The 27,022-nt window shown below is 39.5% G+C and overlaps 1 protein-coding gene across 1 annotated transcript in view; it reads right to left on the reverse strand.

Annotated features, from left to right (window-relative positions):
* Positions 1-27,022, reverse strand: part of ITPRID1 (ITPR interacting domain containing 1) — a 116,320-nt gene that overhangs the window by 18,141 nt on the left and 71,157 nt on the right. The window contains exons 10-11 of the mRNA XM_061414197.1: positions 4,334-4,416; positions 2,443-3,738 (exon numbers count right to left, since the gene is read on the reverse strand). Of these exons, the coding sequence (XP_061270181.1) occupies positions 2,443-3,738; positions 4,334-4,416 (1,379 nt within the window). The remainder of the gene's footprint in view (positions 1-2,442; positions 3,739-4,333; positions 4,417-27,022) is intronic.

Below are 27,022 nucleotides of genomic sequence, written 5' to 3' on the forward strand. Positions count from 1 at the left end.
GATAGGTAACCCACAAGAGCACGTTCTATCTGTGCCTTTGTTCTGAAGTCTTAAACACAGATTTGATTTTCATGCTTTATTATTGGAAACAAAATATAAAGCCAAATATGATTTAATTTATATATTCCTGTAAAACATCTTAAAATGTAAATTAGAAAAAATATTTTTTCAATATATGTTAGATCAACAATCTGGTTTTTACCATGGAAACTGGAGTATCTAACTGTAGGATTTAATATTTTTCCCTTATAGCCTCTTAAAATATCACCTTCTCCAGCCATCTTTCATCTCTAACATTTTCCTACATGAACTATATGGTCCAGTTTATTCCTTTAGAGCTAAGTTTTTAAACTTTGACATTGTTGACATTTTAGGTCAGATGGGTCTCTGTTTTAAGGCGCTGACTTATGTATTGCAGGATGTTTAGCATCATCCCTGACCTCCACCCACGAAATTCAAGTAGCACCTACCCTAGTTATGACTACCAAATATGTCTCCAATTATTGCCAAATGGCACCAGGGCTGGAGGCAAATTATTTCCAATTGAAAACCACTGCTGTACAGCATTTACAGTCTCTCATTAACATTGATGATGACAATGACAATGACTCCTACTCTTCTTCAGAATTTGAACCTTGGTCTTTTTACTCCAAAGGACCCCAGCTATACACTAGCCTTAGTTCTTTGCTCCCACTGAGCTTTAGAATAATATTATACCCAGAACTGACCTTCACACCTTCTTTTACTAGTTCAGCCCTCGCTAATGACTCATTTTAAAATATTACAAATACCTGAGAGTTTTACAATCCGAAAAAAATGTAGTAAGTTATTTTATCTTTTATATAATCACTTTCTATGTTTATATTACATTTATACAGATTTTTCTGTGTTGAAGGACCATGTAATTTGCTGTATCTTTCAAACAATCACTTTCTTATGCTACTATTTCACTTACACAGATGGACATATCTTGAAGTTGGACACATCTTTGGAATATATTATCCAAGAATTTGGTGTCAGCTAAGTCTGAATTTGAATCTGGACTTAGTACTCAGTAGTTGGGGGAAGTTGAAAAATTACTTAAACTCTCTCAGTTCTTACTTTCTCATCTGTAATAGAGGGAAGACTTGACACATACTAGGGAATCAATAAAAATTTATGGTATGGATGAAAATGAGGGTTATTTGACGTGGCATAAATAAAATGCTTAGCATAGCACTCAGTAACTATTTGTGGAATTAAAAGAATGGGAAGGTAACATAGAAGGCACCAAATAGCAGGAACTCAGTAAACTGTAGTTGCCTTCCATTCTCCTCTGAACAGCTGTAGTCCTACATTACATGTGCTGTCTTTTTTCCCACCTGTGGGAAAAAAGTTTCATGTGTCGTACTCATACTTTTTTAAATCAGTGGCTAACCTTGACAGCCCAGATTATTTCTGACCTTGAGAACTGCTGAAGTCATTGGAAGGACTTGCTAAATGCCTGTTGATTTATCAGGGACTGAACAGGGCTGAGGCTCCTTCAGTTCTCAGTAATCTTCATGTCCACTTTTAAACAAACTTAGCAAAAGTAGACCAAAAGTTCCTCTATTTGACATGAGAAGCTCTATAATTCAAGACCTAAACAATAAAAAATAACAAAACTTGACAACCACACACAACTAGCATTTTTTAGGGCTTTTTATGTGCCAGGCACTGAGTGTCTGACTGTGCTGTGTGCCTTACAAGCTTTCTCTCATTTAATCCTAAAACAATCCTGTGTCAGTGACATAAGTAATCTCCCTATTTTATAAGAAGGGGACTAAGCTCAGAGAGATGACACGTCTTCCTCACAATTATACAGGTAAGTGAATATGAGAATGTTCAGTTAAACTGAACTGAAGAGGAGATTCAGATGCACGAATGCTTAGAACCTTACCTGTGAATGTACTGTTTTATATCCCAGTGTAAAATGGGGGTTAATAATAAAATTTGCTTTCCTTCCTTCATGAGGTGATTGGAAATATCAAATAAGAAGAAATCTATGGGAATTCCCTGGTTGTGCAATGGTTAGAGCTCCATGCTTCCACTGCAAGGGACTGAGGTTCTATCCCTGATCAAGAACTAAAATCCCACAAGCCACATGGCCAAACATAAATAAATAAAAATAAGTAAATAAATAAAAATTATTGACAGTGCCTGCTGCTTAAGACAATATCAAATAAATGTCTATAGGTGTTAAATCAGAGCATTTAAGAACTAAGTCAATGGCTACCTTTAAAAAAAAAAGACATTTGCGAGAGTATATTATAAACGATAAAGCACTCTACGGCTACTACTCATGATTTGCAATGGAAAGGTATATCCTGAGAGCTCACATTCAGAAAGGGAGGCTGAGTATCCTCCCTGAGGTATGTATTGTTGCTGCGTCTGCTTCCCCACTTTGTGGAGGCAAATACTTACAGAATACAGCTCCCTCACTGTGGTGTCCTGAAGGACTTTCAAAGTCTTCATGAGCTGGGCTTCCAGATGATTATGTAAGCATAAGCAATGCCAACAAGTTGGAGACACAGAGTTGGGGCTTTGCCTCTCCGCGGTGCAGTGGCGGTGGTGATGACAGCAGATACAGCAGTGGGTGGGCACAGCTTGGCAGGTGGCCCCTGGGTAGTTCCTAGGGAAACCTGTGTCTAAAGAGACAGATTTGGTGAGGGGTGGGGCCTTTTTACCTGGAGCTGAACAGCAGTGCCAGGGTGGAGCCTCCCATGTGTCAGTCTGAACAGAAACATCATTGAACTGTCTTGCTTCTGACCCCAGTCCTGGTTCTGCTGCAGTAATAGGGTCACACACAGTGCATTCTAAAATCACTCCTTTAGAATCTGTTCCCAAGACCACAGCATTCTGAGCAGGTGATGCCAGTTTGGAGGACAGCTGGCTTGTCACAGACATGGAGCTAGCAGCATGTAAGTTAGTATCTGGAGGAAGGTCTCCCATCTCAGATTCTTCCCTAGGTGATATTTGACCCAAAGCTCTACACACTGCTCTCCCTTGGGGACTATCTCCAGCCACCTTATCTAGATGGAGAATGGACATTCCAGAAGTTTGAACAAGGTCCCTTGTATTGGATGTGGCTTCCCTGGGCTTGGGGACATGCTGCGAGATACTGTTTTGCATCAGTAAGGCATTGTTGATGGAAGGACAGAGTTTACTGACTTCTGTTCCTCTTGGGGCCTCTGAGTCATCATGAGGGGACTTGTCTGGAGCAGGATCAGTTCCGGGTGATCTCACAGACTCACAGGGGTGGTTGTGCACATATACTTCCCCAGCTTGCTCAGGCCACAGAAGCCCATCCTTTGCATCTGTGATGTGTGTCATTGTAACACCCATAGAGCTACCGTATTTGAAGGTAACTGTGCCTGTAGTGGCCTTGTATTCAATTTGGGGCACGGGTGGGTGTTGCCGTAGCTGGCCACCTCTCCTTGGGAGTTCTACCCCAGGGATGCTCTTATCAAGGGCCAGATCTTGGGTCCACAGCTCTGGGGTCGACCCCATGCCCTCTGACTGAGACTCTTTTTCCACCATAGAGGCTGAGGCTTTCTCTTCCAAGACACTCCAGTCTTGACTTGAAAAAGATGTGCTCACTATACTCTTGGAATCAGACTCATCTGACTCTTGCTGACAAGACTCTAAGCTATGGCTCTGAGCCCTTGGCATTTCATATCCATTCTTGGCAGGACTTGGGCTGCTTGACAAGGGGTGTATCTGTGGGAGAAATGGGAATAAAGGCAAATGGGTCAGAAATGAGGGAGAGGCACTAGGTTTAAGAAATAGTTCATTTTACATTTTTTCCCCATTATCATTGACTTAAGAATCATGAGACAAGGATTACAAAATCAGGTTTATGTGAGTTTACTACTTTGTTGCTGTTTAATTGCTCCGTCGTGTCTGAATCTTTGCGATTCCAAGGACTGTAGCCCACCAAGCCCCTCCATCCATGGGATTCTCTAGGCAAGAATACTGGAGTGGGTTGCCATTTTCTTCTCCAGGGGATCTTCCCAACCCAGGGATCAAACTTGTGTCTCCTGCATTGGCAGGTTGACCGCTGGGCCACCTGGGAAGCCCTTTACCTGGGACCTTTCAATGAGGCTCAGTTACTTTCTTCAGAAAAATCAAAAGAAAATAGAAAGGAAAGGAGCACTGAGCTTTCTGCACTTGCCCACCGTGACTCCACTCTCCCCTGTCCCTTGGGTGCCTGTCACATGTCTTCTAAGCATTGGTTGCTCTTTTCAACTGTGGTAACACACTTTAATCTTATCAGTCCTTCTGTTCCTATTTCAACTCTCAAGGGGCCCTCTACCTGCAGGGGTGGTGGCTCCGGTGGCTCCTCCAGGAACCCGCTGCTGTCAGATTGGCAGCTGTTTGCTCTGTTCACCATGGCTCCTGCAGAAAGGAATAAAGAGACCTCCGGTGAGTAAGGTGAGACAGACAGGCACCCAGACTGAGGTCAAATCCTCTCTGTGCCTGACACACCATAGAGCCTCAAGAGATGTCCACTGTGTGAAGTATAAAGGAACGAGGGAATTTCAAGAATTTTCCCCTCAATTATCAGAGGGTCCATGTAAAACTGGGTCACTGGTTTCCTGTTACAAGGAGTAAAGCATGAAACAAAGGAAGAGGAACTAACATCTCTTGAAACTAAATAGCAATCTGATTGTGAGATGCATCTTTACTAAGGGGAAGAAAACCCAGAAGGAAATGCAGCCTTAAATGCCCCACTGACAAGAAAAAAAAACACCCAAATTTGTATATTTGTGTATATATATTGCAAAGGACTGAATGTTACATCTCCCTTCCACCATGCTATATAAACATTAGGAGACCCAAAGATATTCAACAGGATAGCTGAAACTTGCTGAAGAATGGCCAAAACAGAGTCTGCAATTTTTCACTTTTGCTATATTTGTTTTGGCTCAAGATTTGTGCCACAGCCTGTGAAGGACTCCTGGTACATCACTATTCTTTAAACTTTCCAGATAATGCCTGCTAAGTCACTTCAGTCGTGTCTGACTCTGTGCGACCACATAGACTCCAGACCACCAGGCTCCCCCGTCCCTGGGATTCTCCAAGCAAGAACACTGGAGTGGGTTGCCATTTCCTTCTCCAATGCATGAAAGTGAAAAGTGAAAGTGAAGTCGCTCAGTCATGTCTGACCCTCAGCGACCCCATGGACTGCAGCCTTCCAGGCTCTTCCATCCATGGGATTTTCCAAGCAAGAGTACTGGAGTGGGGTGCCATTGCCTTCTCCAAGATAATGCCTAAGCAATAGCTATTCTAGAATATAAGCTACATATAAAATTGTTGCCATTCTTTCCCTTTCTCATAACTCTTGGGTGAAATGATATATTAGAGCACTAGAACAGAATTATAGGTTAGAGCCCATCCATCTACATGCTTGTAGTTTCAAGACAATCTGGTCAAAATGAAAATAAAAGCCCGCAAACATGAAAGGTCCCTATAAAGTAGAGAGTAATTTCCTTTAAAAGGGATATATTTATATAACTGTTAGGTTTAGTTAACTGTACTTGTGTAAATCACAAACACCTATAATAAGCAAAAATAACCCCTGAAACTGATTTAAGTGAATTAGAACTTCTCTTTGATGGTGGAATTGGGCATAATTCTCTCCAATGTGTGTATTAGTTGCTCAGTCACATCCAACTCTCTGTGACCCCTTGGATCGTAGCACACCAGGCTCCCCTGTCCATGGAATTCTCCGGGTAAGAATACTGGAGGGGGCTGACATTCCCTTCTCTAGGGGATCTTCCCGACTCAGGGATCAAACCTGTGTCTCTTGTATTGCAGGCAGATTGTTTACTCTCTGACCCACCAGGAAAGCCCCCTCTATCTAGAGTAGAACTTTATTTATCTTGTATTTTAGAGGTCAAATACATGCATCTGAATCATTTTGAGCAAGTCACCAAGAAAATGTGGTTCAATTTACTAACAGTTTAGTTTCTTCAGGAAACTAAAAATCTACCTGCCTATAACCCACCCTTTTTTGGCAACTTGATGATAAACATCTCAAAACTGGGTTTGTGAATTCTGAATATTCTCTTAGAGTGGTAGGAATTACATGATACAAAGAATGAGAAATTGCCTAGTCCAGGATGGCTATAATGGATGATTAAGCAAACAGACAAAGACAAATGTATATCATTTAGCACTCCCCCCACCCTTACACCTAGTATGTAATATGAGGGAGGGCATGACTTAGAAGACAATATATTCCATTACTGTCTGGCAAGAGTAATGGAATTAGTGCCTGCACCCGCAGGCCATCAACCCAGTTCCTGAAACTACTGAGGCCAAGACAGGTGGAACTTTAGAAGCCTCATCATCTCCAATAGGATTTTCCCTGTGCACTTAATAAGCCCAGGGAGTCATAGCTCTTCCTTACTCCACTAGACTGGGACCTTGACTTACTTATTCCTTATCCCTTACCCCTACCTCCTTTCCCCCTTATTGTTATTCAAATCCTCTCCTACTGGGCGGATCCTGTTTCAAACCACCACCAACCCCATAGTGGGTTTGTCATGCCCTTAGACTGCTGATTCTCCCACTCTGCCAGTCCCATAGTGCTGGGGGTGGGGGTGGGGAGGGGCTTGAATTCTTTACAATGTACAAAGATCTAATTTGCCTCCATAACTGAGTCCTCTAGAAAACCTGGATCCAGATCTACTGGGTTAAGATTCTGACTCTCTTACTTACTAGCAGTGTGGTCTTGGGTATGTCACTTACTCTCTCTGTTTCCTCATGGGGAAAAAAGTAAATTTGTTGATAATGTTGCTTCTGGGGTTGCAAAGAGGATACTCTCCAGTAATATACACATGAAGAATTTATGGACATGGAAAAGATGATGCAATTATATGCACAGTTTTACTGCAGGACATATCTTGATATTATATTCTCTATCACAACTCAATCATTGCTGTTGTTCAGTCATTAAGTTGTGTCCGACTCTTTGACCCCATGGACTGCAGCACACCAGGCTTCCCTGTCCTCCACTATCTCCTGGAGTTTGCTCACTGAGTCAGTGATGCTATCTAATGATTTCATCCTCTGTTGCCCCCTTCTCCTTTTGCCTTCAATCTTTCCCAGCATCAGGGTCTTTTTCAATGAGTTGGCTAAATCATTACTAATGTCATCATTAAATATCATTAATAAGCTCCATTATTAATATTTATTAGAAATTATCTTTTTCAGCACAGAGCTGTCCTCGCAGAGTTAAGATTTTACCCTTCCAATTAGCTAGAATCTGCCCAGGCAAGATTGCTTCACCAACTCCGGAGTGTGAAACATTTCTGCCTGAGAGACTGATGCCTCAGGCACTTTGTCCAAATAATCACCAGGTGGCAGCATTACATCAACCACAGCACAGAAGAGTCAGGGTTTGACAAGAGTGTCTGAATGGCTTAAGCAGATAAGTCAACATGAGTGCTTGCTAAGTCGCATCCAACTCTTTGCAACACTATGGACTGTAGCCCTCTAGGCTCCTCTGTCCATGGGATTCTCCAGGCAAGAGTACTGGAGTGGGTTGCCATGCCTTCTTCCAGGAGATGGTCCACATCCAAGGAGGGAACCTGTGTCTCTTACGTCTCTTGCCCTGGTAGAGGAGTTCTTTACCACTAGTGCCACGCGGGAAGTTCAAGTCAACAAGAAGGGGCTGCTTTTCTGAGCTGAGTTACTGATAAAAACTCTGAATCCTAGAGGCTCAGGAAGAAAGAAGCCTATGGAATTGAAACATAAATAAGGGATGGGAGAGAAAGGAGTGTTTAAGGAGTGTTAAGAAGTGTTAAGGAGTCTTTAAGGTGGCTCAGTAGTAAAGAATCTGCCTGCAGTGCGGGAGACCTGGGTTTGATCCCTGGGTTGGTATGATCCCCTGGAGAAGGGAAAGGCTACCCACGCCAGTATTCTGGCCTGGAGAATTCAGTTCATGGGGTCACAAAGAACTGGATACGACTGAGTGACTTTCAGTTTCACGTTCACTTTCGAGGTGTGATGTACACTTTGTTGTGCAGAGCAAAAGAAATGGTTCAACCTTAGGCTGCTTGGGGTTCCCACCTTCACGGATCTATTCTACTTTACCTATCTCTTTGTCAAGTCTTCTCTTCCATTGCACAATGGTAGAAAATTCCGTGACAGCTCCATGGTGAAGTTGCATCTCAGAGGCAAATTATCTTCAAACTGGACTGTGCCTTTCAGATTATGCAAACTCAAATGCCCGTGGAAGCTGAGCAGTTCACAAAAGTATGTGAAGCAGCAAGATTCAAGACAATAGCGAGCAGTGTGGATGGATGGTTTGGGCTCCAGAGTGTTTGTCACCCAAAGGCATTTATAAAAATTCACTTGTAGAACAAACAAAACCTCTCTATGGGCCAGTTGGTCCCCCAGGTTGGAAGCCTTCTTGGTGCCACCTACCATTCAGTGCAAGAGTCCCTTCCAGAATATTTCTTATAGATGGTCATCTAGCTGGTGCTTGCCCACTTGTGGTGACAGAGACCTACTCCTGTATAGTCAGAGTGTATCATACCTTATAGAAAATACCTCTTTATATTGAGCCAAATCTACTTTAGCACTTTCCATTTGTTGGTCATAGTTCACTCCGTGGAGTTATACTGAAAGTGTTTGACCCATTTTCCTCAAGGCAGCTCTCATGTACAGGCTTTTCTCCTCACCTTTAATCTCCTCAGTTCAGTTCAGTCGCTCAGTTGTGTCTGACTCTTTGCAACCCCATGAATTGCAGCACTCCAGGCCTCCCTGTCCATCACCTATTAATCTCCTCAGACCCCCCTAAATCAGCCCTCAGAGGGCAGAGTCTCCAGGCCATTTGTGTTTTGTACTTCTTAATAAGCACTTACTTAAAAATATTTGCTATAAAACTGGGCACCCAGAACTAGACTCAGTGATTGAGACATGGTCTGACCAGTACAGAGCTGAGCAAGACTGTCTTTCCCTCCTCTCGATATTTCATTTCTACACACACAGCCTAAGGTTAGTCTAGTCAGAGGCTGTGTTTGCAATGTTGAGTTGTACTGAGATTAGTCCCTTGTATTCTTACAAAATTTGACCTAGCTAATCTGGGACCATGGTTCCATCCTGTCAAGGATGATTTTGACCTGCATTCTGAAAGCTCTGTGATATCTATGGGTTTGAAACACACTCCTGCTGTGGGCCAAGTCCGTGTTAACATTCTGATGAGAACAGGCCATGAGACAGAGCCTGAGGATGCTCACTTGCAGGCTCCATTCTTCTATTTAACGAATGTTCACTGGATCTTGCAGGATCCTACACTGCTCTAGAAACTCCAAAGACACATCAACAAAATTACAGCTCAGATGGTAATACAAGAGACCCAGGTTCAATCCCTGGATTGGGAAGATCCCCTGGAGAAGGAAATGGCAACCCACTCCAGTATTCTTGACAGGAAAATCCCATTGATAGAGGAGCCTGGTGGGCTTACAGTACATGGGGTCACAAAGAGTTGGACATGACTGAGTGACTAACACTTTCACAGAGCTTATATTTATCTTGACTGGAGTATAGAATGAACAAAGGCTGAGAATATTTGTGATTGTGGCAGATATACTTGAGGTGATTTAATTCTTCCTTCTATGCCAGAAGGAAGTAAAGTAATGTAAATTAAATAAATTAAATTAAATTAATTAAAAGTTAATTAATTTATTAATTATTAATTAATTAAAAAATTAAAGGAAGTAAAGTAATGCCAAAATTCTCTAAGCCAGGCTTCAGCAATATGTGAACCATGAACTTCCTGATGTTCAAGCTGGTTTTAGAAAAGGCAGAGGAACCAGAGATCAAATTGCCAACATCCGCTGGATCATGGAAAAAGCAAGAGAGTTCCAGAAAAACATCTATTTCTGCTTTATTGACTATGCCAAAGCCTTTGACTGTGTGGATCACAATAAACTGTGGAAAAGTCTGAAAAAGATGGGAATACCAGACCACCTGATCTGCCTCTTGAGAAATTTGTATACAGGTCAGGAAGCAACAGTTAGAACTGGACATGGAACAACAGACTGGTTCCAAATAGGAAAGGGAGTACGTCAAGGCTGTATATTGTCACCCTGTTTATTTAACTTTTATGCAGAGTACATCATGAGAAATGCTGGACTGGAAGAAACACAAGCTGGAATCAAGATTGCCAGGAGAAATATCAATAACCTCAGATATGCAGGTGATACCACCCTTATGGCAGAAAGTAAAGAGGAACTCAAAAGCCTCTTGATGAAAGTGAAAGTGGAGAGTGAAAAAGTTGGCTTGAAGCTCAACATTCAGAAAACGAAGATCATGGCATTCGGTCCCATCACTTCATGGGAAATAGATGGGGAAACAGTGGAAATAGTGTCAGACTTTATTTCTGGGCTCCAAAATCACTGCAGATGGTGACTGCAGCCATGAAATTAAAAGACTCTTACTTCTTGGAAAGAAAGTTATGACCAACCTAGATAGCATATTCAAAAGCAGAGACATTACTTTGCCAACAAAGGTTCGTCTAGTCAAGGCTATGGTTTTTCCTGTGGTCATGTATGGATGTGAGAGTTGGACTGTGAAGAAGGCTGAGAGCCGAAGAATTGATGCTTTTGAACTGTGGTGTTGGAGAAGACTCTTGAGAGTCCCTTGGACTGCAAGGAGATCCAACCAGTCCATTCCAAAGGAGATCAACCCTGGGATTTCTTTGGAAGGAATGATGCTAAAGCTGAAACTCCAGTACTTTGGCCACCTCATGCGAAGAGCTGACTCATTGGAAAAGACTCTGATGCTGGGAGGGATTGGGGGCAAGAGGAGAAGGGGATGACAGAGGATGAGATGGCTGGATGGCATCACTGACTCGATGGACATGAGTCTGAGTGAACTCCGGGAGTTGGTGATGGCCAGGGAGGCCTGGCGTGCTGTGATTCATGGGGTCGCAAAGAGTCGGACACGACTGAGCGACTGATCTGATCTGATCTGATGCCAGAAGGCTGGAGGCAGAGGAGTTTTATCGTATGAAGATTTATATTGGGTTGGCCAAAACATTTGTTAGGGGTTTTCCATAAAGCGTTAGGGAAAAACCCACACTTTGGCCACCCCAGTACCTAAGGATTTGGTAACTTCCATTAGCGCCCTGCTGACATTTTTGTTTTAATCTCTTTCTTACTACCTGGGAATCCTTCCTTTTCCTTTTGCCTTTTCCCCCTTCTCCACTCCCTCTCCCTCTCTTCCTCCTTTTTTTTTTTTCTGTTTTTTTTTGTTTGTTGCTCCATGTTGAGCAATTTCTCCTTTGTTCTTTAGTCAGAATAACCTTCCTTTATCATTAAAAGAGCTGTCAATAAACAGAGCTGTTTCTCTATAATCTTTTGGCTTAATACCATTATAGAAACATTATAAAAGTAATACATAATGGTAAAAAAATTTGAAAAATGAAAAAGCATACAAAAGAAAATAAAAATTACATTTAATCTAACCATTCAGGGAAGTAATATGTATCTATTTCAATCCATTACATTTTGTTTGTGCACATGTATCAGTTCAGTTCAGTCACTCAGTCGTGTCTGACTCTTTGCGATCCCATGGAATGTAGCATGGCAGGCTTCCCTGTCCATCACCAACTCTTGGAACTTGCTCGAACTCATGTCCATTGATTTGGTGATGCCATCCAACCATCTCATCCTCTGTCATCCCCCCTCTCCTCCTGCCTTCGATCTTTCACAGCATCAGGATCTTTTCCAATGAGTCAGTTCTTCACATCAGGTTGCCAAAGTATTGGAGTTTCGGCTTCAGCATCAGTCCTTCCAATGAATAGTCAGGACTGATTTCCTTTAGGATGGACTAGTTGGATCTCCTTGAGGTTCAAGGGACTCTCAAGAGTCTTCTCCAACACCACAGTTCAAATGTATATATATGTTTTATGAAGTAATAATCATAACATAGACAGTATATATTTTGCTTCTTTTCACATAATGTACTGTGAATTTTTCTTTATCAAAAATTCTTTGTAATTTGTGTGTGTGAGTTTGTTTGTTCATGTGTGTGTTTGTAAGCACATGAATTTCTTTTTCAGATTTTGGTATCATAATTGTGCCACTCGTATAAAGAATAACCAGATAGGTTTCTCTTTTTTCTTTTTCTTTCTATGCTTTCTAATCAGCTTAGAAAGTTTAAGTGGTATCACTTCCTTAAACTTTTAAAAGTGCTCAGCCATAAAACCACTAATCATGGAGCATCTTAAAAGATGAAATTCTTTGACACCTTTTAATGTCTACAATAGTTACTGACATTTAAAAATTCCTACTTCTTGAATTAATGGAAATACTTTCTTTTTCTTACTTATTTTCTAATGTCATCAGTCAAATAAATAATTTATTTTCATTCTGTAGTCTCTAAAGAAAGATTAAGTTTCTGCCTCTTGTCATAGCTTTGGCCTTATTTCATTAGTTTTAGTATATACTTTTTTCTACTTGAATTCTACTCTAATAATAATAATGTTGGAATTTTCATTTTCTTTTGGTTTGCATTAGTGTACTTTTTGGCCTATTTTTGCTGATTCATTTTTCTTTAAACTTTTCTGTGATTCTTTATTTTAAATGTGGTTAATTTTTTAATGACCTTTGAAGCTTTTCTTTCTTGGATTCATTTATTATATCTATAGCTACTTCATAAAATATTCACTTGGTCTTATTGTTTATAATTTTATGTTATCTAATTTTATAATTGTGATTGATGTAATACACGCATGGTGTACTTGATACAAATCTTCTTTCTCTCTTTTATTTAGAAAGTAAGCATCACTAATATTCCATGCTATTCTTTCTGATGAGCTTGGATTCAGCCTCAGAATATTTATCAGTTCAACATTATTAAAGGCTAATACTAATCAATGAGAATTGGAACATAAGTTACAATCTATTTGCTATTCTATTGTTGTATTAATAAAGAACATAATTTCACATTTAAGCTGACCTGCTTTTGACCTGCATCATATATAGCTTTCTCAGAAACATAAATGGGGATTTAAGGGGATAATGTAAAATACTTAGCCTAGTGCCTGGCACTCAATATTTGTTAGTATCATTAGTATGATTAATTTTCAATGATTATTCTTTTGCCAGTTGGACTATAACTTCTTAGACTTGTTTTTGCCTTCTTGTAATTCATTAAGGTTTCCCTGGTGGCTCAGATGGTAAAGAATCTGCCTGCAATGTGGGGGTGGGGACCTGGGTTCAATTCCTGGGTAGGGAAGATCCCCTGGAGCAGGAAACGGCAATCCATTCCCATAATTCAAAGGCATATAGTGTGTTTTGGGCTTCCCTAGCTCAGATGGTAAATGCAGGAGACCCAGGTTTGATCCCCGGGCTGGAAAGATCTGCTGGAGAAGAGAATGGCTACCCACTCCAGTATTTTTGCCTGGAGAATTCCATGGACAGAGAAGCCTGGTGGACTAGGGTCCATGGGGTCGCAAAGAGTTGGACACAATTTAGCAACTGAACAACAATCCAAATTAGATCTAATTTTCTTACACTTATAAGGAAAAACTATTTGTTAAAAATACAATTTTTGAAAAAGTAATAATCCAGGATGAGAACGGAAAAAAAGTTTGGGTTTACCAAGCTGGAGAACTAAAATTTTCATCAAGAATCAGAGTTATGATTTTTGTCTAACTGCATTCTAGGGGACAGACGGAGGACCTGTGGCTGTGCTGGAGACAAGGGGGAAACTCTCAGGGAAGCCAGTTGTGTGTTGGCCACCCTCTACTTGCCCTCCCTGGCTTTTATTGTCACTATTCCAGTTATTTTGCCCTTTCTAAACTCCAGGTTGGGGCTTCCCAGGTGATTCAGTGGGTAAAGTATCCTACTGCAATGCAGGAGTTGCAGGTTTGATCCCTGGGTTAGGAAAGGTTCCCTGGAGAAGGGCATGGTAACCCACTCCAGTATTCTTGCCTGGAGAATCCCATGGACAGAGGAGCCTGGTGGGCTACAGTTCATGGGGTTGCAAAGAGTTGGACATCACTGAAGTGACTGAGCACCCATGCACGCACTCCAGGTTTTCACTTGTGCTCATTGAGTGGGAGGCACCAGTAGAGACTGAAGAGCAGGAGAAAGAATATTGAGTACCTATCTACCACAACCTCCTTCAGGGACCCATTTGAAAATACCTGCACTGCTTTATGATGAAATCTCCAGGTAAGATGTTTTTCTTCCAAGGCTTCCACTTTTACCAGGCTCCAGCAACATGATTCTTTCCCACTGTATTTTCAGACCTAGGAGTGGTCATGGCTTTCTGCTCTTGCTAGCCTAGGGGTGCTTCCCCATATCTTATAGGTGCCCTGAATTCAGCTCACCTCAGCGAATAGTTTTTTTTTCAAAGATCTCTTCAGTTAAACTCTTTTGAATATGCTATTGCCTTTTTGTCCGAGTGTAACATCCTGTACAATCAACCAGACAATTAAAAATATTTTGCAAATCTAGTATAAAACATGTAGCATTGTATCTTTTTATTTTAATCCTAATTAGTTTCCTTTTAATAGAAAGGGGATTAGGGTTTTTAGGGACCTGAACCCACCCTAGTTTGGAGAAAAGATCGACAGAGGACTGGACACTAACCTCCATATCTGTCATATTTAATCTCTTTCACCTCTCTGTCCTGTTCATTTTGATGTTTGTCTAAAGAATGTATTTCATATTACCTTCTTATTTTTGCACTATCAGTATTATTTTTTATTACTTCTAAGTCATTTTAAAGTCTGATAAAATTATTTTATATATTCCCATTCATTTATTTAACAACTATATTACTAATTTGCTACTCTGTGCCAGGCACTGGTGGAATGAAGAGAGTTGAAAGACACAGTCCAGCCTGTGAGGAACTTGTTTAGTGGACAAGGCACAGATTATGGGTAAAATAGATGGTAAAGAAAAATTACTAAAGTGCCTTTTAATTTAATAACAATAAAAATACACTAGAAAAAAAATACACTAGAACATCTTTTTCAACATATGTTTTAGGAACACATAATTCACAAGGCATGCCTCCTAAGCAATGAAATAAAGTAATCTTAAAGCTGATGACTAGCCACTGTCTAGGAAAAAAAAAGAGCTTGATGTATTTATTCATTTATTCCAGAAATATCTATTGAGTGCTTACTGTGAGGTAGGCAGTGTTCTAGATTTAGGGGATACCATGTAAATAACATTGTGTCTCTCCTCTGCAGAAGTTCACAGTCTCATGTTCTGAGAATGAACTCTGAGGATGTCAGTAGCCCTTACAAAGTAAAAATGTCCTTCTCACAAGAGCCTTTGGACACTTTTGAAACTAAGTCCCTTTATCTGGGGTTTCAGTAACACTGTCTTTTCCCTTAAAGCATGATTTCACCGACACGAGTAAACTATTTGGATTCAAATCTAAAAACTATTCAGAAGAGAAATTCTGAATACCTATTACAGGGGGAAAAAATCAAATGAAGCTGTCGTAGGTATCTTTGTGTATTCATGATAGCAAAGGAAGACATGATAACAAAGGAGAAAGATAATCACGGATCTATATATAGTAAAATGCAAACACAAGTATATTAGAAAATCTTATTTCTACCTAGTAGCACCAGATTAGTGACTGTAATTGGAATGTTGTTAATCATATTGCTCAGAATAAGGTTACAACACCCAAACCTAACACATGATTGTGGTCATAAGCTGTGTGTGTGCACGCTCAGTGTCCAGCTCTTTGCAACTCCATGCAACCCCATGCCAGGCTCCCCTGTCACTGGATTTTCTAGGCAAGAATACTGGAGTGGGTTACCATTTCCTCCTCCGTGGGATCTTCCCCACCTAGGGATCGAACCCTGTATTGGCTGGCAGATTCTTTACCACTGCACCATCTGGGAAGCCTGGTCAAAAGATGGCCTATTTCGAATCGACTTTTTGAAAGGAATTATACAATTGGCTTAATTTTAAGCAAGCAATTTTAATGTCTTTTGTTACACAAAGTAACTTCCATTGCTTTGTGTGATGTTATGATTCTTTTTTTCCTGGCCTTTGTTTTTACAAAAGAAAAACCAGAAGATACATACAGCAGTAACAGATTTTGAGGCTGAATTCTTTTTTTCTTGGTAGTACATGTTTTTGCCAAGTTTGCAACCCACTTGAACTTCTGTTTGTTCTTTGATTTTAGAATAAACTTGGGTTCCTTTTAACATTGGAAAAATTACAAATTTTGCCATAAAGAAGTCTTAACAAAGTTTACTCAAGATTTTTTTATCATCACCAAGTATATGTAATTAAAGAACCTTCTTAATACATCCAGTGTAGCTTAATCTGAAATATATATCATGTTTGAATTTAAGGTGAAACCATTTTATTTTCAATTAAGCATTTATAAAAATAACTTTATAAAGAAAATATTAAAAAAAATTCTAAGGAAAGCTTACTCAAATTTTTAACTGTTTGAAGAAGAGGTTGCTTTGTTTAAAAACTACTTGATCATTGGTTTTCCCAGCAACATGAATGTTTGCTCTGTACTGGGCACATAAGGTAAATTCTGGGGATTGAAAAGAATCAGACATTTTTCCTGCCATCAAATTCTATCACCTGCTTAAATTTACCTTTACAGATATCATTTAAAAAAAGAATAATTGGGGAACATGTTGCACATGGTTAATCATAAAATACTCAGAATTGATTTAGAAGAGTCTTGGGTCTGGATTTGTCACTAATCACCACTGGCTTCGAAATGAGTCACTAACCTTGTGGGCCTTTCTCGCCGTATATGTAAAGTATGAAGGGTGGGCTAGAAATGTAGTCAGTAAGCCTTCCATTTTATAGTGACAACAATTTGATTGCCTGAACTAACTAGAAACCTATGCCCACCCCTAAATATCTGAGTATGCATATTGGCTCAATATGTTCCACTAAAGCCTACCTAGACATGAAGAAGATAACCTGCATGTATTTATAGACAAAAAAGAGGAGGAGGACTAAATCTATTTTTAAAGATATTTATGGTTAATAATATATCCATATTAAAGATAATGAGGGTATATATTTTAGAAATTATAAGAAGACGGAAGTGAACAGGGAGAAGAGCAGAGAGGATTTCCTCTCTCAGACATACTACAAGATAGTGAGTAATCAGGTCTAACAGCATGAATATTGAAATGCTTTGCATCAAACCCTCCATCATGACACATGTGATAAAACATTTTATCTGCTTTGGCTTCTAATAAAATTCAATCTGCATCAGCAAAACTCATTTTGCAATAAAGTTACATCCAATAAGTTATTTGCCACACAGAATTTGGTCAGGGCACTCCATTTGGAGTCACAGAGATCTGGGTTAGGGTTAACCAACACTTGCCAGCTGGGTGAACTTGACCAAGTTACTTGACTTTTATGAGTCTTGGTTTCCTCATTCACAGATTAGAAATAATTGCTGGCAAGTCTTTATATTCAACTTTAATTATGGAGTTCTACATTGTAAGCAAATTAAGGAAGGGAAGTTCCTGAAATCTGCCTTGGCCTTTTTGACTGCCTTTTATTTTCTTGGCTCAAAGCCTTTTCTGACATCATCTCTACCTTCTCCAAGGAAAAGGAAAGACTCTGCAGAGGCATTTTGTCTTGAAATTAGGCTATGGATCAACAAATAAACATTTGTGAAACTTGTGTACCAAGAGTTAGCAAAACCCACTGCCTTTAGCAGTGTTGTTTATTAAAAGCAAAGGACATGAGCGGAATCTCCCAAAGAATAATGTAAACTTGCCCTCTTTCCATTTTCCTATAGACAACCCTAATTATTTGTTATGGGATATTGGTTATATTGGGAAGAGGGGCAAACTAGGTGGTGACTGGAGAGATACACACAAAACTGAAAAGTTCTTAAGTTTGGAGACATGGTTATACCTTTGATCTGGATTCAGACATCAAAGTCTTTGCTCTCATAACACTAATAAGTACCAAAAAGGCATGTGAATCCTAAGCATTTGTGAACTAGTTGGCTTCTGTCTTCTCTAGCCTTCCTTAGTATCCCAGGGAATGTCTGAAGAGCATGTACAATTTCTCTAATATCAATGAATAATGATGTTCTGAAATTGCTTTCCCCTGTCATTTCCCTTGCACATGTATGTGCTCAGTTGCTAAGCTGTATCTAACTCTTTGTGACCCCATGGGTTGCTAGGCTCCTCTGTCCGAGGGGTTTTCCAGGCAAGAATACTGGAGTGGGTTGCCATTTCCTCCTCCAGGGGATCTTCCTGATCCAGAGATTGAACCCAAGTTTCTAGTGTCTCCTGCATTAGCAGGTGGATTCTTTACCACTGAGATACCTGGGAAGCCCTTCCCTTGTTATCATACAAATAAAAGAGGGAATTTATTTTCTTTTCCTGAAGTGACTTGTGTTGCTGCTGCTGCTGCTAAGGCACTTCAGTCGTGTCCGATTCTGTGCGACCCCATAGACGGCAGCCCACCAGGCTCTGCCGTCCCTGGGATTCTCCAGGCAAGAACACTGGAGTGGGTCGCCATTTCCTTCTCCAGTGCATGAAAGTGAAAAGTGAAAGGGAAGTCGTGACTTATGTTAGAAGTATGTTTAAGTGCCTTTCTTCTGAAGTCAAATATTCTCATCTGAAATTCAGATACTTAATGTTCACTTTGTCAGTCAAATTTACTGAATTTATTTTAGGTAAAGCACTGTCCCTAAAGTACTGTGAGAGCAGGAATGAGGCAAAAACATAAACCAGAAAATTACAAGAGAATATAGTGATATTTTTTCTTTAGAAATGGCACATTGAATGATGTGAAAGGTAAGGGACTTGTCTAAAGAGTGACTGTTAATGGAGGAGACCAATCAGGATATGTTTCCTCTGAAATAATTGGTCTGAACTCTGTTCTTTCCACCTACAGTGCAGTGTTATTCACAAAAGTCAAGATACTTTTGATTTTATGCTGATATAGATTTTAAGTAAATTACTAAAGGTATTTGGTTATATATATCTCAACACCCCTCTTGTGTAACTTAGAAATGCTTAATGTTGCACTGAGGTATGATACCTTGACATCTAAAACTTGAGGCTAATTTCATTATAGGTTATCAAAGAAATACTTGATATTGAAAAACTCCATATTAATCATCCTCTCTGCACAGGCCTATCACTTTTTAATTGCTGGTGTTGTCTCCATTTTAATTAGAGCAGTGCTCCAAATCTACTGAGGTTATAGGAGTAACAATAGGACTTTCCCTTCTCTAGGCTTTTCTCCCTGAAGCATGCCAAGGAATTTAAAAATTGAACAAGTTGATAGATAAATTATACTGGGATGAGCACAACTGCCGCTGATGTGCAGCTATCTCTGGGGTAGCTCCCTCCAGCTGTTTACCATCTCAGGGTGATGCCTGGAAGCCCTTGGTTAAAAAGGAAAGAAGAATGCCACTTGGAATATAAGCAACAGGGGGTTTGAGGAAGAGAAGATACAATTATCTAGATTGGAATGTGACCAGGACAGACACACCGTATATGCAAACTACCAAGATTAAAATCATTCTTTTTTATTAATGAAGTACTCAGATTTGGAAAGGCAAAAAATAGGCAGGAAAGGTTTGGGAGTCTGATGGTTGTTTAAAAGACAAGCTAATGTTTTTACACTGCCAACATATGCATTTGAGAAACCTTTTTGGACTTGTGGGTTTTGTCTCATTCACTTGTACTGATTCTCATGCTGTTTCTTGCTTTGGGCACAGAGGAAACCAGAAAAAAAAAAAAAAAAGAAAAACATGAAAACTACTCTCCCAGCTATCTGGGAATCTACTCTGTGATTTAAGGTCATAGCTCTTTTCAAAGCTAAAATAACAGATAGTGCCTGTGGAATCAGAGATGATGAAAAAAATTAGATCTTTATCAGTATGTGGAAAAGTGTGTTAAAAAGTGAATTACCTTATTCTGTTGCCAGTCCTACTTCACACCCCTCTACTGTTTTTTCAGGGAATACTTCCTAATAAATCAGTCTAAGACAAATCTTTTACAAAGACTCTTCCTGGGGAACCTAATCCAAGATAAATGGTAGGAATGATTCATGAACAAATGTTAGCACCTAATGTTAAAAATCTAATTATTGAAGGCAATAGGCCAAATTTATAAATATTCATCACTAGGATATTAAGCTGCTGCTGCTGCTGCTAAGTCGCTTCAGTCGTGTCCGACTCTGTGCGACCCCATAGACGGCAGCCCACCAGGCTCCCCGGTTCCTGGGATTCTCCAGGCAAGAACACTGGAGTGGGTTGCCATTTCCTTCTCCAATGCATGAAAGTGAAAAGTGAAAGTGAAGTCGCTCAGTCGTGTCTGACTCTTAGCGACCCCATGGACTGCAGCCTACCAGGCTCTTCCATCCATGGGATTTTCCGAGGATATTAAGCTAGAAAAGGCAATGGTACCCCACTCCAGTACTCTTGCCTGGAAAATACCATGGACGGAGGAGCCTGGTAGGCTGCAGTCCATGGGGTCGCTAAGAGTCAGACACGACTGAGCGACTTCACTTTCACTTTTCACTTTCCTGCATTGAAGGAGGAAATGGCAACCCACTCCAGTGTTCTTGCCTGGAGAATCTCAGGGATGGGGGAGCCTGGTGGGCTGCCATCTATGGGATCGCACAGAGTTGGACACGACTGAAGCGACTTAGCAGCAGCAGCAGCAGCAGCAGGATATTAAGGGCTAATCATAAATAGTATAAATGAAAAAAAGTAAATTGACAATAATTTACATTACAAAAATCAAGAGAGAGTCACAACTGAAAATCCTGATCAGTTCAAGATACTGTTACTATTAATAATATATTGATAGTGTTAGTCGCTCAGTTGTGTTCTACTCTTTGCAACCCCATAGGCTAGCCCATCAGGCTCCTCTATCCTTGAATTTCCAGGCAATAATGCTGAAGTGGGTTGCTATGCCCTTCTCCAGGGGATCTTTCTGACCCAGGGACTGAACCTGGGTCTATTGCTTTGCAAGCAGACTCTTTACCGTCTCAACCAACATACATTGATAACAAACCATAATTTGTGAAAATTGTAAGAATTATAATGATTTCCATGTTTGTATGTACAGTAGGTATCTTGTAATACTGTCAAAGCACTGTGTAGCAGCTAGGCCTCTTTATAGAAAACTGAATTAGAATTCTCAGTAAACTCCAATGCACGGCTTGTATTATTCCTTAATTAGTAACTTAGTATATTACGAGTAATAATCTGGATCATATCTGAAAATGAAAGTCTATGTAATTACACATACTTTGCTTATAAAAATCAAAGGGAAGACTTCCATTTGTTTTAATCAGTTAATGTCTCATTTTGCTTAAGAGAGTACTAACTAAAGACTGTCTCTTGATAGTCACTTAGCATGTCTACATATCTTTGTCCATAGAAATGACAGAAGAGGATTTACAAATGACTTTCAAGATGAATCCATAGTAATAACAGTACTAATAGCCGCTATTTATTGTGTGCCACTACTGTTCGTGATGTCCTGTACATATTGTTTCTGACCCTTACAACTGCCCAGCGTGGTTAGATCTCATCAGCCCATCATAAAATGGAAACACTGGGGTTTGTGGACCACAAATAACTTTCCATAGATTACACAAACAGTGTGACCTGATCTCATGTTCATGCTTTTCCCGTGAAAGCACACGTATTAAATCTTTGGTATTTCACCAATCAGTCTTACACCCATGTCCAAAGAAGAAAGGAGAACATATTGGCAACATATGAATCTGTATCATTTTATTTTCTAAGAACTAAATTCTGGATTATGGTAATTTCTAGAGTTTTGCCAAACAATATATACTTTCTGGAAGTCACTCTAATGCTTCTTAAGGAAATCAATAAAAATTAACTTAAACTAAGGAGCACTCTCAAGCCTACAGCTTATATTTAAAAAGAAATATCTGTTTAATCCCTTGGCTGATGGTGATACAAAACATTAGCAGTGGACCTGAAGTGAGGTCCTGGCATTCTACTCTGGGGGATAAGAAATGACATTCCAGGGTTCCTTGTGATCTGAAGGGGGCTTCCCTGGTGGTTCAGCGATAAAGAATCCACCTGCAATGCAGGAGAAGGGATAAATGGAATTTCTGAGTCAAGAGTTTTCTCAGTGTTTGTTTCTGAAGTAGGTTTTTTAAAAAAATGAGCAATGATTGTTCTAAAATCAGATGACAAGCATGTCCAATCCCTTGTCTTCAGAGAATCTTTCCTAACCACCTAATGTAATGTGCCAGAACACCCTATACTCTATTACTCCATTTTATTTTTTATAACCTTTAAGATTAGCTTATTGGTTAATTAATTATATAAATGTTTATTGAACACTCATTATGTATCAGGATCTGGGTATGTCCTAAGGATCTGGGCATACAGTATTGGACAAAACAGAAAATTGTTCTATTTATAAGATAAGATGTATACACCTATTAATTGTATGTCATTTCTTCCTTTTGTGGAGATTTTGTATTATTTAAAGCTCTGGACACATAATAGGTGTTGAATAAATATTTGTTAAATTACTAGAAAAAGTATAAATCTGCAAACCTGCATGCAGGTTTTTAAAAAAAAAAAAAACTAATGAGCTAAAGTTGAATCTCTCTTTTCTTCCACACCCTGCTCTCCATGAAAAACAAAGATCACTAGCTCTAATCCTCCTTTATAAAGCATAATTTTATTGGCAATATTGATGAAATGACTTCTCCATCCTCCTTACTTTAGGTGCTTAAGAAAATATTGGAGACTACATAGGTATTTTAAGCACTGGATGGCTTGGACTAAATAACAATCTGAAAGGCCATGATACCTGGAGTCAAGGACATTGGATGGTATAGTGAAGAGGTCTCTAAATCTTAATATAGATGACCTGAATTCAACTTCTAACCTTGGTGCATACTAGTTGGTTGGTTTGTAGCAAGTCACTTAAATCCACAATAATTTAGCATCTGAAAAAATGTGTATAAGCCTGACTGCTTAAGCTATTGTACTGGTAACAGTAAGGAAAAACTTATGGACTAGACAAATCTGAAGCTCTTATCAATGGCAAGAATAACTCAAATGTAACTTAATGTCATTATACTGCACTAAAAGCAATAAAGAGTTCAAAATGATATCTGCATTGTTGAGAAGCTGTCTCAAATTCAGGAAAGTCCAGAATGCTGTTGCAATACAACATAAATATAAACATAACCACTGAATCTGGCTTTAGACTGAAACAAAACAGACTGCTGATCATATGGGGATTTAAAAGAAGGATGGCCTTAACCAAGAATATCTTTCCTTCTGGTGTATCTTACTACCTGATATTCTACTAGTAGAAATGTTTCAATCCACTGTTACAGAATAATTCAACAAATGTAGACCCTGGACTAAAATGGTAGAACGAATACATAAAATTTTTTTTCTTTACAAATATCTTGCTAAAACTATAGTAAATAAACTTGTTTTATCACAAAGACATAAAGAGAAGTACTTCTGGAGTGATGGAAAAATAGCCTCTCAAACCCCATTTCTATATAAAAGCACAAGAACACTGGCAAAATTTTTCAAAATTAACTTTTTCCGAACTCTAGAAATTTTGTAACAGCTTAAGAAGCATTTATTCAAGGGAAAAAAAACCTGGATATAAATAAGAATAGTGAATTTTGTGGCATTTTAACTTACCCTAATCTCATCATTTTCCCCCAGTTCTGTATTAGCCTTGAAAACCAGCAACAATAGCTGTGAAAACCAGAAGCCTTAGTAGTTACTAGAGGAAGCATAAAAAGTGTGAAATTCCCAGAAAAGCCCCATTCCTAGAGAATTGTCATTAGTTGACCTGGCTGGCAGCTCTCTGGTAGAGCCCCATTCAGTAAAGTTGTTTTGATTTGATCTTACTCACACATCCTTAAGTGAGGAAAAGTCACATTATCAGGGTATTTGTCAAAAACAACCAATGAGAATTGTTTAACATTGCAGTTACCTGAGATGGTGATTCCACTTGGGGCAAACATGAAGCTGACTAATATCCATAGAAGATGTTGAAAACCTCCAATATATTCCTATGGATCTAGAAGACCGTACATATGGCTTAAAACTCAATATTAAAAAAAAACTAAGATCACAGTATCTGATCCCATCACTTAGTGGCAAATAGAAGAGGAAAAAGTAGAAGCAGTGACAGATTTTATTTTTCTTGGACTCCAAAATCACTGTGGACAGTCACTGCAACAATGAAATTAAAAGACGGTTGCTCCGTGGAAGGAAAGCTTATGACAAACCTAAACAGCATATTAAAAACCAGAGACATTACTTTGCCAACGAAGGTCTGCATAGTCAAAGCTATGGTTTTTCCAGCAGTCATGTGTGGATTTGAGAGCTTGACCATAAAGAAGGCTGCATGCTAAAGAACTGATGCTTTTGAATTGTGGTGCTAGAGAAGACTCCTGAGAGTCGCTTAGACTGCAATAAGATCAAATCAGTCAACCCTAAAGGAAATCAATCCCGAATATTCATTGATGCTGAAGATGAAACCAATACTTTGGACCCCTGATGTGAAGAGTTGACTCATTGGAAAAGATCCTGATGCTGGGAAAGATTGAAGGCAGGAAGTGAAGGGGACGACAGAGGACGAGATGGTTGGATGGCATCAGTGACTCAGTGGACATGAGTTTGAGCAAACTTGGGAGATGGTGAAGGGCAGGGAAGCCTGGCGTGCTGCAGTCCATGGAGTTGCAGAGTCAGACACAATTGAGTGACTGAACAACAACATCACTAGCATACCTGCCCTATGAGAAAAACTAGTGGAGGTCCTTCAAGCTGAAGTGAAAAAACATGAAGAGTTGGTGACACTAAGACATCCTAAAGTGATCACTGTCCATCAGGTATTAGGGGGCACCGTCCAGTTGATTAGAAAGACACACTGAGAATAGACATTTGTTTCCTGATTAAACATTTTTTTATCTAATGAAATCACTAGAGGAGGTTCTCTGAGAAAAGGGGGTACCCAAAGAAAGAAATGAGCTCTAGGAAAAGGATAATCAAAGATGTAGGGGAAAAAAAAAAGGGCAAGGAAAATCCCCGAGGATGACAGTTTGATAGCAAGCTTAGAAATCGTTCTATCCAGAGGAAACCAAGGAGAGAAATTACCATCAGGGTAGCTGCCAAGAGTAAACTGAACTTATTAGATTTGTTAGTTTATCTGATATAAAATTTTATTTTGTGAAAAAATATATTAAGGTATTGGAAAGTGTAGGAAGAGTTGTAATATGTACGAAGGAAAATAAACAGAATAAGATATACTTTGCCAAAAATATTTTGGTTCATTCTTTCATTCAATATCTCCATGTAAATTTATAATTTTTCAGATTAAATCCCCAGCTGATACATTATTTGATATTAATATTTGAAAATAATAGTCTGATGGGCATACCATTTTTTTATTCTTCTATATTCAAAGCTTTTTATCATTATCAAGTCAGGTCAACAGAAATCCATGGTACTGCACTGCCTTATCTTTGCAAAATTTTATTTAAGTGGCCTTGGTTTTATTTAAGCCTTTAGAGCTTGGCCGTCATGAGTTTCTCTGTTTACTCTGTTTGTCATGTCATTGCACTATGAAGACATTTACAAAGGGGCTTGATTTTTTCTTTTTTTCATAGGCAGACATACAGCCCTCTTGAGAAATCTTTGTTGTCTCACTTACCCATTAAATAAATACTTTCTGAGTTTCAAATAAGTGTCAGGTCCCCCACTAGATTACCAGGGTACGCATGCTAGGGCTTTTGGACAGCTAGGAATCATAATTTCGTCACTTCGCAGCTAGCAAAGAGCAAACATTGGTTTTTGAAATAGTCATGTTGTTCAGGAGGCAAGAATTTACACTAATAATATTATCTATTAATACAATAGGAACAGTAGTTATTGAAACAGAGCTCTGAATTTGTAGACTATGTACATTTTTAAAAGAAAGTCATTTAATGAAAGTAGAATATTTATAAATTTGTAACATGTTATCTTTTTAAAAATAAACTTTAACTAAATCTTATCGGTTAATGCATCAGACCATAACCAAGGTTAAACTTGTGTGATTGCCATGCAGGTGGGCAAATTGCACATGCTGAAGGAAATAGACCATGTCAGATATCATCGCTGAAGTCTGTGTGGGCATCAGAGCAGACTAGAGTTGGCAGCAGAAGAAACCAATCAAATTCTCAGCTGCTCTGGCTTGGAGCCACGCTCTAACCTCTCTTCCCAGGGAGAAGAACCAGTCTCACCTCTGGCTTCAACTTTCCCAGGGAAGACTAAGAGGGGAAAATGCCAACTCTCTTTCCAAAGTGGGGTGAACACTCAAAATAAATAGATAGCCGATGGGAATTTGCTGTATGGCTCAGGAAACTCAAACAGGAGCTCTGTATCAACCTAGAGTGGGATGGGGAGGGAAATGGGAGGGAGTTTCAAAAGGGAGGGGATATATGTATACCTAGAAGGCAATGGCACCCCACTCCAGTACTCTTGCCTTAGAAAATCCCATGGATGGAGGAGCCTGGTAGGCTGCAGTCCATGGGGTCACTAAGAGTCGGACACGACTGAGCAACTTCACTTTGACTTTTCACTTTCATGCATTGGAGAAGGAAATGGCAACCCACTCCAGTGTTCTTGTCCCTGGAGAATCCCAGGAACGGGGGAGCCTGGTGGGCTGCCATCTATGGGAGCCTGGTAGGAGGGCATCTATGGGGTTGCACAGAGTCGGACACGACTGAAGGAACTTAGCAGCAGTAGCAGCAGCATGGCTGATTCATGTTGAAGCTTGACAGAAAACAGCAAAATTCTGTAAAGCAATTATCCTTCAATAAAAAAAGTAATTAAAAAAAGATCAGATATGAGAGGAAAAACCCTAATATTCAAAGCCTCTTCTAGCACCAGTTTCCTTTTCATTTCCTCAAACTTTTCTGGAGCCTGTGCTTATCATACAGGCAAATGTTTGCTACACAAGACAGGAACTGGG

This window comes from Bos javanicus, chromosome 4 (genome assembly GCF_032452875.1).
Source record: "Bos javanicus breed banteng chromosome 4, ARS-OSU_banteng_1.0, whole genome shotgun sequence".
NCBI lineage: Eukaryota > Metazoa > Chordata > Mammalia > Artiodactyla > Bovidae > Bos > Bos javanicus.